This window comes from Abramis brama, assembly GCF_963993115.1.
Source record: "Abramis brama genome assembly, chromosome: 16".
Lineage (NCBI taxonomy): Eukaryota > Metazoa > Chordata > Actinopteri > Cypriniformes > Leuciscidae > Abramis > Abramis brama.
In genome coordinates this window covers 25,040,594-25,060,034 of record NC_139978.1, presented here as the reverse complement: position 1 = coordinate 25,060,034, position 19,441 = coordinate 25,040,594, and the positions used below count along the sequence as shown (strand labels likewise).

At 36.8% G+C, this 19,441-nt stretch overlaps 3 protein-coding genes and 1 long non-coding RNA gene across 6 annotated transcripts in view; 1 reads left to right on the top strand and 3 right to left on the bottom strand.

Moving 5' to 3' along the window:
• Window positions 1–3,159, bottom strand: part of nphp4 (nephronophthisis 4) — a 168,279-nt gene extending 165,120 nt beyond the window's left edge. For both annotated transcript variants that reach the window (XM_084138425.1, XM_084138426.1), the window contains exons 1-2: window positions 2,588–3,159; window positions 1,260–1,406 (exon numbers count right to left, since the gene is read on the bottom strand). In XM_084138425.1, the coding sequence (XP_083994551.1) occupies window positions 1,260–1,406; window positions 2,588–2,722 (282 nt within the window). In that variant the 5' untranslated portion in view covers window positions 2,723–3,159. The remainder of the gene's footprint in view (window positions 1–1,259; window positions 1,407–2,587) is intronic.
• A 2,962-nt stretch (window positions 3,160–6,121) lies between these two features.
• Window positions 6,122–11,588, bottom strand: LOC311098292. The gene is made up of 3 exons (XR_014609446.1): window positions 11,109–11,588; window positions 7,958–8,362; window positions 6,122–6,247 (listed from the first exon to the last, which is right to left on the bottom strand). It is a non-coding gene; the product is annotated as an uncharacterized lncRNA (long non-coding RNA).
• A 311-nt stretch (window positions 11,589–11,899) lies between these two features.
• On the top strand, window positions 11,900–14,795 carry dffb (DNA fragmentation factor, beta polypeptide (caspase-activated DNase)). The gene is made up of 7 exons (XM_084138403.1): window positions 11,900–12,070; window positions 12,200–12,326; window positions 12,442–12,627; window positions 12,997–13,076; window positions 13,223–13,396; window positions 13,565–13,665; window positions 14,332–14,795. Exons 1-7 carry the CDS (start codon window positions 11,951–11,953, stop codon window positions 14,540–14,542), a joined length of 999 nt encoding a protein of 332 aa, XP_083994529.1. The 5' UTR covers window positions 11,900–11,950; the 3' UTR covers window positions 14,543–14,795.
• A 292-nt stretch (window positions 14,796–15,087) lies between these two features.
• cUnh1orf174 (chromosome Un C1orf174 homolog) lies at window positions 15,088–18,957 on the bottom strand. Of its 2 annotated transcripts, XM_084138423.1 has the most exons (4): window positions 18,610–18,957; window positions 17,728–17,805; window positions 17,169–17,558; window positions 15,088–16,298 (listed from the first exon to the last, which is right to left on the bottom strand). In XM_084138423.1, exons 1-4 carry the CDS (start codon window positions 18,622–18,624, stop codon window positions 16,197–16,199), a joined length of 585 nt encoding a protein of 194 aa, XP_083994549.1. In that variant the 5' UTR covers window positions 18,625–18,957; the 3' UTR covers window positions 15,088–16,196. The 2 variants fall into 2 exon arrangements, with proteins under 2 accessions (XP_083994549.1, XP_083994550.1); XM_084138424.1 differs by lacking the exon at window positions 17,728–17,805 and having other exon boundaries at window positions 18,610–18,914.
• Between the last annotated feature and the right edge of the window lie 484 nt (window positions 18,958–19,441).

Below are 19,441 nucleotides of genomic sequence, written 5' to 3'. Positions count from 1 at the left end.
AAAACCTAATGAGACAGTTGTTGTCAGATTTCATTGGTGATTTCAAATATGAAATTAATCGTAAGCTTGGTGAACAGCTCTGAAGAATTTGATGTTTCCCCATTCAAACTAAGAGATAAAAGTTGTACTTGCATGACTGAAATAGCAGCCTGAGAGGCATTTCAAAGATGGCAGCAGAGTGAAATGACCTTCCCTAAAGGAACTTTGGTACACCTAACCACTAAAACAAGGCTCAATAAACACTTTTAATGCAGGTTAAATCGAAACCAGTAAGTGACGACAAGTGCCGTTAGGAGTGAGTCATTCCCTCAAATCATTTGTTCAAAAACACTGGTTCATTCAGGAACTAACACCGTGTCTACACAGGACACGACCGTTGACGCGTCGCATCGCGCCGCAACAGCTAGAAGCTTTCTACACTGGATGTGACAAAGCAACCAGAGCAAATCCATTTGTCCTTCCTATGAGAGGTATCGCGAATGCTTGGAGTACGTCATAAATAGAACGAGGCATTAGTTTACATCGTGTGTCGTGTGCAGCAACTAGTGTAGACAACATCACTGATTATAATGGAGTCTAATTGTCTTTTGTCACATTGCATTGTGTCAATCACATCCAGTGTAGACAAAGTGTAACTGTCTCTATGAATGAGTCACTGAATCATTCACTCAACTGATTTGATTTCATTGATGAAGTCAAAACAGATAAGAAACTGGCAATATTGTGTCTAAAAATGCACGATACACAATATGCATCAAAGACAAGAAAAATATTTTTTTATAATATATAATAGGCCTTATTATTTTCTTTATTTTTTTACTAAATAGCTATTACACCTATTTATGTTTTTTACATTTTCTGTGGGAAAGGACAGGGCAAGAAAAAATCTAAACTGGTCCTTTTTGTTGAGCCCCAGACTTATTGGCCCTTGATTCTGTAAATATTTCCTCTACAGAGTAAGACAACAAGATTGACAATGGACAAAAGCTAGACAGGGGCCTAAGAGCAGCTTCCTACTCAACTAGGAACCAAGTCTAAAACAGATTTATTGTACAGATGCACAGCTCAAGCTACTGTAATTCTGCAATTAATGTGTTCATTCTGAGCTGTTACTTTAAAGAGGTTACATCTCTACATGGAATAGGGCAAGAAGATAACACGACTTCAGAATGAACAGCACCCTTTGTTAAGCATGAAAAGGTTTTGCATCATGAAATAACACTAAATATCATCATTCAGTGTGAAATGAGTCACCCTACCTCATTGAAAAGCACTCGACCGCTCTGACCTGACGTGCCACTGAGAGAGTGTGCGCTGCTCTTCCATGTGTGGCCGAAGAAGTGCTGGTGACCCGAGTCAAACAGGGTCACGCGCAGCTGATACTGGAGTGATTGTGGCAACTCTGACTGTTGACATACCAACCAAAAGAAGAAAAGGAGAAAAAAGGAGAAAATACCAATCTCTGTAATAAAGAACATATTTTATTCAGTTCAATTGAAACTTGTTTTTGTGTAGGTAACATGCCATTTCAAGCAGTTTCCTGCAGTGTAACATGCTATAATTAATCTAAAACTAAACATTTTATATATATATATATATATATATATACACACACATGGACACTGCACTAGTGATACAAAACACACAGGTCTTTGTCGATATGTTGTAAGACTCCATGTGCATACAAAAATCTCACTGGATTATTACAATTAATGGCAAAATGAATGTTCGAAAATGTAAACTGATATTTCTTACTGACACACTACACCAAAAGAAATAAATAACTGGCTTAAAACCATTTTTTGGGGTGAAAATACTAACGTGCCTTAGACTTTTACACAGTATATATATGTATGTATATATATATATAAATTATACAATATAATATTTATTATTAAGAAATTATAAATAAATAATAATTATAAATAAATCATATTTATTTTATTTTATATATAATATTATATTATATTATATTATATTATATAGTGTAATATATTCGTTTTTTATACATTATGAACTAGGAATTATAAATGAAAAATGTCTGAAAGTGTGATCAAAGTTTTGATGGGCTTAAAGGGATAGTTCACCCAAAAATGAAAATTCTGTCATTATTTATCTACCCTCAAGTTGTTCTAAACCTGCATGAGTTTCTTTCTTCTGCTGAACACAAAACAAGATATTTTAAATAAAGTAGATAACCATGCAGTTTCTGGTCCCCACTGACTTCCATAGTATTTTTTTTTTTTTCTATACTATGGAAGTCAATGGGGACCAGCAACCATTTTTACATTTACTTCAAATCAGTTCACATTTACTTCAGTTACTTCAAATTATCGTCTTTTATGTACAACAGAAGAAAGAACTGAATGCAGGTTTAGAACAACTTGAGGGTGAGTACGTTAAGTTAAATGCTGACAGAATTTACATTTTTGGGTGAACTGTGCCTTTAAGAATACCCCTGAAATTGAATATTTGTACTTTAAAATATGGTGCTTAAAATATGAAAAATTATGACTAGTAACATGATCTAACAATACATCTTAACTTTTACATAATATGTAACGTTTTATCTGAATGAAACCCCCACCTGTCTTATGTGAAGTCCATCGATCTGTTTGAAGAGCAGCTGTAGACCTTGAGAAGATCCTGGAGCTTGTCTGGCGGTTTGACTGTGAGGAGGGATCACTCGGTTTCTCTCGAAAGCGTTTTTCCAGTCAGACATGTGCGAAGTTTCTTCACTAACAGTTAGTAAAAATCTAAGTTACCAGGGAACGTTTCTTTAGAGGCTGTCGGTCAGTGAACAAACATCCCTGAAAACGTCTAAAAGCCTCACGGGTCGTTAAATCACCCCCGCAGTTGAAGTGGAGCACTTGTTAAACCTAATTCAAATCAAATGCGAAATACTGACAAAATTCGACGCTCAATGACACAAAGACACTTTTTGTAGCAGTTTGACTCAGTCTCTTTTTTTTTTTCTCCTGCTAACGCTTCAAACGAATGTCATTTAGCTAATTTTACAGAATAACTTGTTCTGACATTTTGTACACACGCTCTACACACTGTTATTTTCATAATACATCATAAAAATACTGGGCTTAGCCAACGTTATTTGTCAGGAAGGGATTCTCTGTGAAGTGGTTGCCATAGCGTCTGTCAGCCGTTGCCAGGGTGAATTAAAGAGCGGTCTGGCGCTTTTCTGCACGAGAGAAGTGCGAGGATTGCTGCATATTGCCACCGTGTGGCTCGGTGGTGAATCAAAGCTCTGACTTATTTCGAGATACCAGGCCATTCCTTTGGAAATTTGTATGCTCTTTCTTCAGAAACAATAATAGTGGCTCAATGGTTTCTGTTTGCCCTGAATCCACTGTGGTTGGCGGTTGAACATTGTTACCTCATTTCCATCCATTATGGGAACAACATTTTTGATGATATTAAGAGGGCGTAGCCCATGTTTGGTCACTTCCTCAGAAATAGCTAGTTAATAGCTAGAAATATCTTATAAAAATGCTTACAGATTTTATCCTGTCAAGTTTTTTTTTTTTTTTTTTTTTTTTGCAGAAATTTGGAAGTTACATTGATACATCCTGTTGTGAAGTTTCTTCTGAAACTGTAGGCCATGTTTTGGGCAACTGGGAGTGTCCATTTGCTCAGTCTTTCTGGAGTTGTCCAAAACGTGTTTTGTGATTTTTCCCTATCTTGTAGACACATTCTTTTTGGGTTTTAATGACAAGAATCGAATCATAGCACGTTTTTGTATAAACCTTCTTTTATTTATTTAAAAGTTTTATATTTATAAATGAAACGAAATATAAACATCAAACGAAAATGTAATTTGTATTTAAATACAATCACAATGTATGTTAACTAAGAAAGCTATAAAAAAAAAAAATGCTCTAATTGATTTTTGTGCCTGGTGCTGATGGCATGCTGGCTGAATCCATGACAATAACATGAGATACAAATAGATTCAAAAATAAATGCAATAAAATATCTACAGAATATATAATTACAAATATTTTTCAATTTACAAATATTTACAGGCACAGATAACTTCACTCCAGGTAGCCTGTTTAAATCATTTTTTTTTAAACCTAACAGTCTAACAACCCAAGCTAAAGCCCACCTTACTCTTCAAGAACACTTTTTAACAGGTCGTGCTAGAGATTTGTCAGTCATTAGGCCTATAATTACTAATGTAAGATTCATAAACTTGGTCATCTGAATAACAGTGAGTTAGTTATTCATTATGAATTAGCGTATAGATAATCATTTAATGTATTAACAATTGTTTTCCAGCGACAATGGTCAATAAACTTTGTAATGAATACAAAACTGTTAATGTGTTAAATCATAAGTGTTTCTGAACACAAGCTTAAGTTATTAATGCAGTTATATGATCTGAAAATATGATCAAGACCAAACATACAACATTGTCATACCCATTACCATGCCAATCACTCCGAGAGTTGTCATGACAGAAATACATTTATGTATTTAGGTTGATTCAGTGATAAACAGTTAAAACCTGTTAATTTAGATGTCACATTTTTTTCAGTAGTTCATAGTAATTCAGATTAATGCCTGATACCAGTTTAACATTATGGATTCACTCCATCCATTAGCAAGGTTTTGTTCCAACTTAGTACTGTTTCTTGCTCCAATCACTGGAGTTCAGGCTTGAAAATGTCTTGAGAATTTTTGTGGAAGACAGACTGAAAACTGCAGTCATTTCTGGGTTGTTCAGATTCTCATAGCTTGTTCCTCTAAGCTGACTGGCTCAACATTTATCCTGTCTGAAAATAAAGCGAAGGAAAGTATTACTTTTCATAGCTTGCACAAACATGAAGAATGTATGTCTTCCATGGGTTTCCACAGTCAAACCACAGGAGACCATAATAACAATCACATGATAATACACATAATTAAAATCTAACATTTTATGCCATTAAAGATTCTCACCATGTAAGCTGATTAACTGTATAGCTCCCTTTACCCTGTAGTTTTACCTGTTTAAATTGCTCATTTATTTAAATCATTCATTGATTCATTAATCAATTTTATTCAATTTTATTTTTTATATTAATCAATATTAATCAATCAAATATATTAGTCAATTTTATATTACAAAGCAATAAATTATCAATATCTGTATCCCTGTGTGAACAGAATGAGTTAAAATGTATAATAAAATCACAATTTTTTTAATGCATCAATATACATTTATATTTATAATTTCAAATGTCTCATATGCCACTACACTACAAAATATCTGAAACAAAGTGAGAAAAGTTTACCTTATATATTTGATTTCTTCTTCTGATATGTTTAATTGTAAAAACACTTCCTGTAATTATTATTATTAAAGTAACTATAACACTAATAGCTATGGTTGTTGAAGCAGTCGGGTGATTTCCACATTCACTGTCAGATGATTGTGTTCCTGGATTTGTTTCAGTAAGTCCCATGGCATCACATCTGTGAATGATATCAGGATCAGATTTGTCGAAAATGACAAACAGCACATACAAGCAGTTTAAGTGAGCGCTTACTTTGTGTGTGGTAAACAGGATGAGAAGGATCCATTTGAATATGTGTCACCTGTACAGTCAGCACACACAGTATCTGTGGAGCCAGTACCTGCAGAGAATGTCAACATAAAGCCACTATACTGTGTATTTGCTTAAAAACTTCCTTTTTTTTCTGTTTTGCAGATACCAATAATCAGTGTTGCGCTTTGCTCATATACATTTATATCATAGGTTTTTATAATTTACCTGATTGTTTGATATATTGTCCAGGTCTGCATTCAGAGTGTTGCACAGCAAAAATGCAGCTGATTTTCTTTTTTTCAATGCAGTAGAATCTTTCCAGTGGCCCACAAACAGTATCTGACGACCGAGTACATGCTTTATTCAATCTTAAACCTCGGTCTAGGATGGAAATGAGTAAGTAGAAACAATAAAGCACTGAGTTACTTACACTTACACTATATTATTTTGAGGAACTTATATTTAGTTTTCCTAGACCAACTAACTTGCAACTGTTCAACTATTTGCATTAACAGACATAATTTTTCACCAATGTTAATTTAGATGAACAGATATAAATTTGAAACACTCACTTGCATTGCATACAGAACAGGGAAAGCATTTCATGAGGCCATTTGGTTCATCAGTGAAAGTTAATGGAGGGCATGGAAGACAAGTTGTGCTGATTTCATCTGTGCAGTGCCAAAGAACACAATTTCCTAGCAACACAAAAAAAAATGTTTGTGTGATTTCTAGCTGAACATTATTTTCATTACTGTTTTGAAATATGAGTATTAGAAAAGCACATTATAATTTAATTTTTTAAACCAAACAAATGATTACATTTACTGAAGTAATATATTTTCACAAACTTTGCTTTTAATATTATAATAATAAATAAAATAAAAAGACAAAAAAATAAAACACTTGGTTCCCTGAAATAACGGGAACGAGCATTGCATCAGAGATTTTCTCTGTCCGCTATGGCGAAACTGTTTTCACCGAATATTGAAGTCTGATTGGTTCACGTCTGAGAGGCCTTTTTCAGCCTGCCAGAATGGACGGGGCCGACTGCCTAAGTTGCACAGAAACGGCCATCTATAGTCAGATTTTCTAAACTGAACTGCGATAGTGTTGACTCGCGCATATGTGCAGTAACACGGCATGATACGCAATGCTCGTTCCCGTTATTTCAGGGAACCTAGTTTACGTTAATAAGCGGAGAACGTGTTCATGACTCTGGGGAAGGCTTGGAGCCTCCAGTCGAGAAGCCACAGGTGGAGGCTCCACAACTCGGGTTGGGGATGCCAGATTGACCCTTTTGCTTGGGAAGTTAGGAAAGGAGGTCCCTACTCAGAGGGATCGGTCACAGTGCTGCAGACAGAAGCTGGACCATTCCCGGGAACCACGGCTGGTTCTGCCAGAGTCAGACAAAGCATTTGCCTTTCCTAATTCGGCTGATGACCTGAGGGAGCGGTGCTACCGAAGGGAAGGCATAGAGGCGCAAAGGGGGAAAAAAGCGTTGTTTTTCTTTGAAAAGAATGTTGCCCAGTGGGTATTCTCTTCCGACGCGAAGGGATCCACTTCCACCAGGCCGAAAATGAAATTAGGATCCTGAACGGCCGTCTTATTAGAGTGCGGTTCAGAGATCTCATGTCGAGGATCCTTATTGGTGGACGAAGAAGTAGTGGCTGTAAAAGTCTGACTCGCTGTGTGCTGCGGAAACCTTTTCTATTGCGCCCTTTTCTAGCAGAACCCGTTCTTCGGCTCAGAGGACATGAGAGTTGGCGTCCGAGACCGAAGTGTAAAACCCATTTTATTATCTCTAAAACCCAATTCGACATTCCCGGAATGGCTTCCCAAGCCTGGCTTTGGGCGGCAAGGGGTTGGAGAGCCACAGATAGCAGCCTGCCGCGCTTTGAAATGCTCTTTTTGTGAAGGTGTTTATTTTTTATTTGAATCGCAATAACACGGCAGCACCGGCTGCAGGAACCACTCATCGAGGCGGCTGCGGTTGGGCTGTTCCGGACCCGAGAAGTCTAAGCCCAGCTCAGTTACTGCCTTGGTGAGTCCTGCTGAAGTCTCGCTGAGTCTGTCTCTCTAGGCGCTGGGTGGGAGTCATCGCCAGAGTTCACCCAGTCCTCAGTGTCAGATGCCGCTAGAGTCATCGAGTCATCACAAGATGTGTCTTCGCGCTGAAGGATAGTAAATCTGACTATATGGCCGTTTCTGTGCGACTTAATCAGGCAGTCGGCCCCGCCCATTCTGACAGGCTGAAAGGCCATTTGTCTGTGAAATTCACAGACGTAAACAGTCTTCAGTATTCTGAGAAAACTGAGTTTCCCCATAGCGTACAGAGAAAATCTCAGATGCAATGCGAGTGAACCATACTGACAAGGAAATAAAGTTATGATAACTTGCAGTCTTACCAGGGGCACACATGGGGCAGCATTGCTTGTTTATCTCATATTCAGCATGAGCACATCGACAAAAACAATGTTCAAAGTTAAGAGGAATAATAATTGTAAGAATAGTAATCCTTAAAGTGAACATGGTCACAGTCTAGATCTAACTCTGTTCAGTTAATGTGAGCAGTGAGCAAACATTTCTCACATGTCATTGGTATTGTTTAGTTGAGCACAAACTTCAGACGCTTCCAATGCTGTGGTGTTAGTTGCATGGTCTGATGTGTGTCAGAACAGTAAACAGTATGGAGTGGATTATAGATCAAAACTGAGAGACTAGGCGACAGCATTTCAAGACTCCTCAAGACTCAGATGTCGTAGGTTGTATTTCCACAGCTTCTTGCAGACATGCATTCTTTGGAAGACAAACTGAAGCAGAAAAAGCAGAAAAAGGATTAGCTCATTGTAAACCAATACATTTGGGTGTTTCCTCAACTAAGGGCACTTTTGGCTTGCAGATTTAGGAAATAAACGGAAAAAAACATCACACTCTGACAAGTTTTCTTAAGTGTAACAATGTCCAACAATAGACATACATCACAAGAACTTTCTAGTTTTTATAATTTTCTCTGAAACATCTCAAACATTTCAACCCCAGCGTCATTTCTACCAAATAATACATGTGTTTTATAGCATTTTATGGAAATGATGATCACGAAAATTAGGCCTACATTTTAGTGGATAAATACTGAAATGGAATAAATAACCATGTAATTATTCATATTTTATTAGAATGGATTTTCTTAAAAGTCTAAATCTGAGACAAGGGTATAAAATAATCCAATCTATAAATAAAATTCAAGAAAATGCCCCATGGACATATAGTGTTTTATGAATTTAGTGTTTTCATGGCATTTATGAACCATGCAAGTCGGTAAAATATAGCCTACTCTATCCTATTCATGTAAAATGTTTGAGCCAATGAAAACACACCAAGCAACAACTTGTGAGGAGGAAATTTTACTTTCACTTCTAAATGTGAGGGAAATAAAGAAATAACACGTATCAAAGAGTGAGTGACTGAGTGCTGAATATAAAGGTGAGCTGGTGATGGGATCCAGGTGACGGTGATTACTACTTAGAGGAGAGAGAGGAGAGTGAGTGCAGGTGTGCGCCAAGGAGGATTCTGGGGAGTGTAGTGCAGAGACAGATGAGGAAGACAGACGGTGGATGTGACAGTATCACAGTGGATATATAAGATAACAGTGATTCGGACAGAAAAAGGGAGTAAGATATATAACCTATATAGGTCTGTTGATATTTGTCAACTGCCTTCAAAATCCGGACAACAGTTTTCGTGATAATGTTATTAAAAAGCTGCAGGTTACGCAGTTTCCTCATTAACAAAATATTATTAAACGATACGACTTACCAGCGGGTTTTATAATATTTTTTTCTTTCACAAAGCATTCACAGATATTGGTTGATCGTCTCAGAGTCTATACTAAATTAAGTGTTTTTTTCAGTTCTGCATTCCAGATGGCATTTGAAATTTTTACATTTAAAGTGACAGCCACATTTAGCCTACCTTATAATGTTAATCAAAAAATTTAATCAAACATAAAAAAACAGAGAGAATCACTCACTGCTCTTAACTAAATAACTTATATAGCTTAAGTAGGCCTATCTGTATATTTACTTCAGATAATACGGTTTCACAAACACCTTTTATTAAGTAGCCTATCTTTGTTCTTGTGTAGGCCTATTTATTTGTGCTATTGCTAATGCTTGCCATTTTTTTTTCTTATTTTATTAATGACAGTTTACTTGTTTTTAATGTTTGAACCAAATGTTAGTTAGGCCAGTATTCGTTTTTGAAGTGATCGTTAGAATCGAGATTTGTGCTATTGCTATCTAAAATGTTAGGTTGCATAGGTCAAAAACAACAAAAGCAATATCTTTATTTATTTATTTATTTATTTATTTAAGCAGGGCTAGTAAATGTTTTGGCAGGGCAAGAATCTGACCTTAAAAAAATCCTTAGTATCCTGAGTCAATATTTTAGTTTTTTAGCTAACAGTAGGCTAATGCTTGTTAATAATGATTATAATTCATTACATTTTTCATTTATATAGCGCTTTTCTCTGCACTCAAAGTGCTCTGCATAAAGGGAGGGGGGGGGGGGGGGGGGATCTCCTCAACCACCACCAATGTGCAGCATCCTCCTGGATGATGCGATAGCAGCCATATTGCGCCAGAACGCCCACCATACACCAGCTTACTGGTGGAGAGGAGACAGTGATGAAGCCAATTAGTATATATATGTATATATACGGGGATGATTAGGAGGCCAAGATGGACAGAGGCCACTGGGCAAATTTGGTCAGGATGCCGGGGTTACACCCCTACTCTTTCGAAAGACATCCTGGGATTTTTTTCCGAGTCAGGACCTCGGTTTAACATCTCATCTGAAGGATGGTGCTCTTTGACAGTGACAGACACTGGGGCGTTAGGACCCACACAGACCACAGGGTGAGCACCCCCTGCTGGCCTCACTAACACCTCTTCCAGCAGCAACCTGGTTTTCCCAGGAGGTCTCCTATCCAGGTACTGACCAGGCTCAACCCTGCTTAGCTTAAGTGGGCTACGGGGGATATGGCTGCTGGCAGCCATGATATGAGTTAGACAAACAGTAGCCTACACGTATAGCCTAAGCCTAACGATTTGAACTAGGCGTATATCTTAAGACAGACTAGTATCATTTGTAAATTTTGTTGGTATTTACTTGGTTCCAATTAAGTACCTGTAGGCTGCTGATAGTACCCCCCCCCCCTTTTTTTTTTTTACTCATAAATTATTTTTAAAAACCCCAAGCGAAAATCCTGAGGACACCCATGGCTCCAAAATGCTAATTCTTGTGGTTCTGTAATACAAAATGAACCGCTCTATAATTATCATAATAATTTTCATAATTTGCGGTGAGATCTGGTATTCATCTCATTTCCTTAAGAACCCCTAGTATCGAAATAGCTAGTCTTTTGCTGTCAGGTCTGAATAGGATTAAATCTTCACTAGCTTGTTTAATCTATACCAGTAAATCTAGGTGTGTCCCTACACCCTCGTGAAACAATAACAATCATTGACAACTAGGCACATTGATCAAATTCATGCTTACCCTCCAGCAGAATCTTTCCTGGATCCTTCGTTGTCCTTGGTCTTGCAAGATATAATGCTCTGTCTATTACTTATAGAACTGTCTTTGTAAGCTGAAGTAAAACTTAACAGTGTTTGTCTTTATAAAATAAAAAATTATTTAAACAAAAGATGAAAATACTGGTTACACAATGATTAATATTTGTAGCAAATCATCAAAAGGTTACAGGTTATAATACTTCAGTTTATCCAATCTCAACAGGGCAGTCCTGTATGAGTGGAAAATTACACAGGCTATTTACCTTGTAAGCAGTCAAGCAATAGATGTAAAAAATAACTTGTTCTCATCTGAGGTTTTCAAGTTAAGATAATACAGCAGAGCAATATAAGCAAAAAGAATCTCAGTTAATAAACTGAGATGGAAGATAGCTGATTTCTCCCCAGGGATGCACACGACATCAAAATCAAAAATGCAACAACCAACAATCAAAAAGCAGTCATAAGGAACTGGGTTACTTTGTTCCTATGCAATTTCTTGGGGTTTTTCCAGAGGAACTAAATCACCAGAAGGTCAACTTTGTTTCCCATATATGGGCATTCTTTCGTCCCTTCTGTAAGTGTGTGCATGTATCTGGAAGTGTATTTGTAGGTTCAAAATAACTTTCAAAATTCAAATAATTCATTACAAATTATTTTAAAAAAATACCAATCTGCTTTTTTATTTTAAAACATTTATGTTGTTTAAACGTGTCCGTGTTATTTTTATTTGCATCCACAAGATGGCAGCGCGCGTCATGTCGGTCTTTTGATCGCCCATGTAGACTTACGGCGAAAAAGAAACTTTATCATTGCGGAAGACAAAACATGCACAAATTAACAAAACCCAAGCTGGTTAAGATCAGAAGTGCCAACCAGTCCCAAAAATACGGAATTGCGGCTTTTAATCTTAAGGAGCTGATTAAAAAAGGATGTCATGTACTAAAGGTATAATAAAATGTGTTTCCATGTGGTTTATTAAGGAGAGAGTGTCATTACTGTACAATGCTCCAAACGCATTGTACAGTAGCCTAATGACAATGCGTCAAGCATTCATAGTTCATATTTTATGCACAGGTATCCAGCTCCGGAATACAGGTTTGCTTGTACGAGGATGGAACTGTAGTTACCGAAGAATATTTTCAAAATCTTCCAGATAACACAGAACTTGTTCTCCAGCCTGAGGGACAGAGCTGGAATGGACGTGAGTTTATTTCATTGACTGACAGTCGGAATGAAACTGGAAAACATTTCTAGAAAATAATATTGCAATAAAATAGGACACGAATCATATTGCTTTGGCTTTTCACTTTCTACAGTTGTTCATGAAATAAACCAAGTCCTGGGATTTGACAGACACACAGACATTCTGATCAGTGCAGCAAAAGACCTTCTGTCAGATGAACAGTCTCCCAAACGACGCAGAATACTGGGAGACCTTCTGAAGAACCTGAGGGACAACTCAGAGGTGGAGAGCAGAGAAGAAGATAAGGAATGGTTTGAAGGTAAATGAGGGAAAAGAATATAAGTACACATTTTCTCTTTACTGTAACTGACTCTTCTGAGGCAACGTTTATGCTATTCATACAGAACGGGTTCATTTCTTGCAAAAATTTCTTTCATTTTGTTGTTTTAATCATGAATGTTTTGACGTTTTTGGGGTACTCCATTTGACCTGAACTTAACCTGGCCTTTTTGTATATTGTATCTTGATTCTGTGTTATTTTAATGCTTCATATAAATTGTCATGAGGCTATATTATTGGATATAACTCACAAAGAACGTACATGTCCAGGTTACACATAATTATTTTTAATGTATTGAAATGTGTTGTATTTGTGAGTTTTCTCAGTTTTCTTATGTGTATATATCAGGTATTGATGCCCGGTTTAAAACCAAGTCTGCTTACATGAAGTATAACTGCGAGAACAGAGTCCGAGGATATTTAAAAGAGGTGTGACAAACTGCATTCAGTTCTGCTTTAAATGTTAGTTTTTGAAATGTTGAAGATATTTTATGTAGTGGAGTGTATCATTTATTTCATGCAGTAAAAGAGACCTGCCGTCACTCTGAATGAGATATATTCTTCACTGTCTATAGGTTGATGGATATACCCAGACTATTCCAAATGCCAAGACAAAAAGTGAGTATAAAAAGGTGGTGGAGATCTTGGCAGAGAAACTGAAGGCTGCACGATACAACGGCACCTATTTTGACAGATCGGAGAAGGGCGTCCTCAGGCTCTGCACTGAAGAGGGCTGGTTCTCCTGCCAGGTGCTGTAGTTTAGTCATTTCTAATGAGTCTCATTCAGTTCAGTCCATCGAAGGAAAATAATGAAACCTAATAATATCAAAGATATTTCATTTAAATGTAAAATTCCTGCTTTTGTTGTACAGAAGTTTCTGTTTGTATAAGACTATAAAAGATTTTTACTTTAACAGGGTGCCTTTGATGAGAACAACTGCATATCTCTCCACTCAATAAACCCATATGGGAACCGCGAGAGCAGAATCCTCTTCAGCACCTGGAATCTGGACCACGTGTGAGTAGTGCATCTTAAATGTCAATGTTTAAACAATCACACTGCCGGTCAAAAGTTTGGAATGATTAAGATTATTTCATGTATTTGAAAGAAGTCTCTTATGCTCAACAATGATGCATTTATTTGATCAAAAATACTGTGAAACCAGTAATATTGTGAAATATTATTACAGTTTAAAATAACTGTTTTCTATTGTTATACATTTGAAAATGTTATTTATTCCTTTGATGGTAAAGCTGAATTTTCAGCAGCCATTACTCCAGTCTTCAGTGTCACATGATCCTTCAGATTTACTGCTGGTACATTTTTCAGGATTTTTTTGATGAATAGAAAGTTAAATTAACATTTATTTGAAATAAAAATCATTTGTAACATTATAAATGTCTTTACTGTCACTTTTGATCAATTTGATGCATCTTTGCTGAATAAAAGTATTATTATTTTCAATCTTACTTGTGTATCACAGTAAATATTTCACAGTATTACTATTTTACTGTATTTTTGTTAAAATAAATGCAGTCTTGGTGAACATAAGACACTTGAATCTTAATGTTCTCTACTGATATAGATTTTAATTTCAGTATTTAGGTCCTCTGGTAAAGGTAACTTAAGAATATGAATTATTCTGAATTCCAGTTAAATGAGAAAAGCTGATGTATATTTCAGGATAGAAAAGAAGAGGACTGTGATCCCTGCACTCGCTGAGGCACTGAAGGGTAGTAAGAGCGGAGATATAAACGTGGATTATTTCTACAAACTGTTGTTCACAAGAGAGAATCTCAAGCTGGTTCACATTGTCTGCCATAAGAAAGGGGCCCATGAGCTCAGCTGTGACTCCCGGAAAATCTACAAGCGGGTCAGGAAGACTGTGAAATGAAATGACATCCATAATCCTTTTATGAAATATGCAGCATAGTGTGAGCTTCTCAGAGCCATTTATCACATTATTGTTGGGTTATATTGTGCTTCAGAATTTCTAATTGTAACAACTTTTAGTTCCAGACAAATGTTTGTACCAAAGCAACATTTATGTTTAAATTATGTAATGAACTTCTTCAGGGTTTTATAAAAGTGACTGATTTTATATTTGTATTTTTACTGGTTTATTTAAATTAAAGTATTTGAAAATAGTCTTGGGTTTATCTTTGTTTCCTGTTCCTGCTTTCTGCCAGAAGCCAGTGATTTACGGTATCATCAGATACTGGAAGCATGTGCGGGAACAGGATGTCTTGTACAGCAAATGTTTGTAGTCCTTTTATAAAACAATGGTCTTATTTATTGTGCAGAATACATAAAGCCTTCCCTGGAGGAAAAAAAAAAAAAAAATTCATTTTAGTAAACTAAAAGTTAAATATGAAAAAAAGTTAATAAAAATAAATAAAATAATAATAATAAATAAAATTGCACACGCATATACACAAGTCATATTCTGAAGTCAATCATGAGGTTTATTTTCTCTGGACGGAGTATTGTACTTTTGTATGATAATACACTGAAGATACGATAATGACATGTCATGTACATACAAGGCATTTGGTAGCAAAAATTAGCACTTGATTTTTCACTTCAATAGAAAAATATAAACTTCAATCACAATTTTTACCTCAGACCATTTGTACATAGTAGCAAAGAAACTACATATTAAATTGTTACATCTTTGAGCTACTAGTGAAGTTAGTGCAAATCCAGTCAAATAAGATACAAATATCTTCATATACAGACAAATTCCTAGTGGAGCAACATGCATAAAAGAGCTTGATTGGTTAAAAATTACAACTTTTCATATCTTACAATAAAACTCTTAATTTGAGATACTATTCAATAAAAAACCTTTACATCATAAGCATATCAAAAAACATAAGATGTTCAAATAATAACATGCTTTAATTTTCAATTATACAGCACCATATCTGAAGTATAAAGTTTTTTTTTCCAAAACAAACCTATTCATTCTCAACAGAGAATGTTTAAAAGTGCCAAATTCATAATGTTTCAAAGTCTGAACAGCAAACTTGAGGCACTTGACTCTGATAACATTATGTTTGTTGATTTTTTTAAAGCTCAGTAAGGACTAGTGGTAGAAAACCCAGTGTGCTGGTCAGCGCTGCCAGATCAACCTTGTGGTACACTGTGTCAAGAGACTTTTCCATATATTATATAGCCTTCTTTCAGCACAAGCCCCAATCACATGATGGTTTTAGCCTCAAGTCTAGAACAAAACCCTCTTACTGTACATTCCATTAATGCAGCACACAATGTTCTGAAGTTTATAATTACGGATGTACTTACATTTTTGCCATTGATAACGTACCTCATTAAAATTTCTTAAGAAAACATTACTGATAAATCAACGCAGTGTATCTCAGTGTAGCTCAAACATTATAATTGAGAAGGATCTTGGAATAAAATAGCTTGCTTTAAAACAATCAAGTCCATTTTACCAGCATACTGTAAAACTCCTCCCGGGTCAGTCGAACTCCTGCAGGCTTCAGGTCAAAACTCTGGCAGACAGTTTGAGAGGGATCGTGTGCTCATAGATGCTCATCTTCACTGTCCTCTTTGGCATAGTAATGCATGCTCCTGTACTCTCTCCGACTCATTCTCTTGCTTCCTGGGGTTCTGCGTGGGTAATCCTGAAACAAATCAGGTCAGAATGTTTCAAAACAAAGCCATATAAAGACATTAAAATTGTATTAATGACAGCTGGCTGTTGAGTGTATGCATCATGAAATCAACCCGACACCTGCTGTGTTTTGACACCCAATTGAGAATTCACAGACCTTCACTCCTATAATCCTACATGGTCTTGTATTAACCTCAATATTTCAGGATTACTGTGTGCAAACAAACCATCTGGCTGGATGTTATTTATCTGGAGTTATGTTACTGGGGCAAAGGGAAATTAAAGTTCACATCCTGCATGGGCCTTCCTCAACTGATATTTAACCCATTTAATTCCAATTTTTTATTTATTTATAATTTTTTACTATCTGGCAATTATTGGGGAGAGGGAAGTAATAATTTAGACAAATAGAGAGACCGACAGACTTTTTACAACTTTATACTGCGGTATTTTACCGTTGTTGTTGTTGTTTCTCCTTTATTCATAACTGGGCAACGACTTTCTCAGCTGACATGTACTGTATTTTGACCATGATTTATATCAGACAGAGCACCTAAATACATTAATAATTAGAAATATGAACACACTTTGTTATATTACATCTACCGTTCGTTCTACCACACGCTTCCTTTTACAGAGCTTCTACACAGACGTCAAACTCTGGTCACGTGACAGTTTTCACCAGCCACGTAAAAATTTCACATTAAATCAAGACGGTTTTTACTTTAATTTAAACCATTATGAACTATTTTAGACCCATCAAACGTAAATGCTGGCCACAGATGTTTGAGGCGAAATTAAATTCAGTTTAAATTTCTCTGCATTTCTGCTGATTCCCAATCATAATAAAACGTTCTGAATCGGTTTAACGTTAGCTTACCTGAACAACATCATCCAGGTTCCCAAAGAACTGCTCCACTGGGAAAATGTGATTGCTGTCCTCGTCGAAGAAAATGTTCGGGTCCTCTCGCGTCTGGGGACTGTGAGCGGTCTGGTCCATCTTCACCTCTGCAGAGCCGCTTGTCAGACCCGTACACTTGACGGCAGAGTTCTCTTTACCGCGCCGTTCACACGGAGTCTTTTTCCCGGGCTGAATCTTGACGGTTTGATCAATGTTCGCGCTGGAGTTCTCCTCGATTTCACCGTGAAACGGTCTCTTTGGGAGACGTTTGGCCTCGCCGCCGTCGCCAGCCATCTGCCGCGCTGCGCTCGCGATAACAGACGCTGATCTCTGCACCAAACCGCGCAGAACTCTCCTCCTCACCGCCCTCTGCGAATAAAAGACCAATTAGTAAACGTATATGTTAAATGAATACAGTATTAGCCCGGTTTTAGACGTGGTTGAGACATCGTGAGAAAGCTTGTTACATAATATAGCGCTTTACTGTAGCCGACAGACGGAAACTGTGGGGAGGAGATGGGTAGACACTGACACTGACCTTGACTGAACTTTTCACACCGGGCGGGTTTAAAGAGACAGCGCCGAACACTCGCAGTCTGTGGCTCCCAACGACAGTCTGGAACAAGACAATATCAAGGACTTAGGCTACACTACAATAATGCATCTGCCTCGCCGTCACTAACGAAATAACTAGCGTTTCGTTTGAACGAACATTTGAGTGAACATCTTTTTCGTTCACTTCCATGCACAGATAGTCATATTTTTCGTTCAGTTATGTCTTTTTCTTATTTCCTGTCTTTAAAGACCAACAGCACCATATCACAACGAATAAGCACCTTAATAAACCAGACATCATTCATGAACGAAATGAATAAACGAATCATCTTGTTTGTGAACAAACTGAATGAACTGGGACAAAACGTGTGAATCAGTCCAGTTCGTATCAGGGAGAGAAAGGCAAAGGGGTGGAAGGGATATGTAAAAAATAAAAGATGACCATGCAGTTAAAACGACCTTAAACAATTTATGACTCTCATCATAACACAAAAAGAACACGCACTGGTCGACGTCTACTGAATGAATCCGTAAACTGATCTTTCTACTGAACTGATTCAAAAGATTCGACTCATTGGTGATTCAAAAACTAGTATTGGGAATGGTTCACAGATAAACTTGCTTTTAACAAAAAAGCCACCCATAAAAAACAACTTGATTATCATACTAAAATACAAAGCACGTGATCCATCTTAGTCTGCGCGCCAAAACTGTGAACGTTATTTTAGTAAATTACATTTCACACTGAAAGCTGACATTGTAAACTGCACAAGTCGAAACCGCATAAACTCGAAACTGATTGTGCACGTTCATACTACAGAAAAAAACTACTTAAAAGTAAAAGTTCTGAATTATGTTATCTTACCTGCTTTGCCCTCATTGAAAGTTTAAGCGTCCGAAACTGATGTGGACTGGAGTCCTGCGAGTGTTTATCTCCGGTGACTGAAGCCCCGCCCACATCCGATAATCTACGCCACACAGAATCACGAGATGGGAGTTGAACATTTTATTACGGCTTTTCTGAGGCTGCGGCTGATAACCATTAATTAGAAGCTGCGAAGTCTGTTTGTACAGAATACTGAAGTTTAGTTTGCCGTTATAGGCCTAGTGAAACGATTAAAAGTAAGCTATGGGATGGCAACTGGCAAGTTATTCATCGTAGAAATATGTCGAATGAGTCATACACTGTACTGTGATTATGACTTAATGACGTGAATATATGATATTAGGACCAGCCTCTACTGATGACACATCCGTTAAAGAATTATTGCGCAGTTTGTATTAAAATATTTGACACTGCAGTGTAGCTAGTAGGCCTCGTAACAGTCATTAAATAATTTCCTCAAAGGTTATTGTCATTCTGAAAATTGTTTAATATGACTGCTGCCTGACATCATCATAGTGGACATCACTATTGACAAGCTTCAACATTTAGGCCTAACTGATCTCACATGAAAAATTCATTGGCAAATGAGAATGTTAAGCAAATATATATAGATAGATAGATAGATAGATAGATAGATAGATAGATAGATAGATAGATAGATAGATAGATAGATAGATAGATAGATAGATAGCCTATGTGGCTGGAACCCTGCTGAAAAGTTCATCAATCCATCATAAAAGTCATCCATACAGCTCCAGGGGATTAATAAAGGCCTTCTGAAGCAAAGCAATGGGTTTTTGTAAGAAAAATA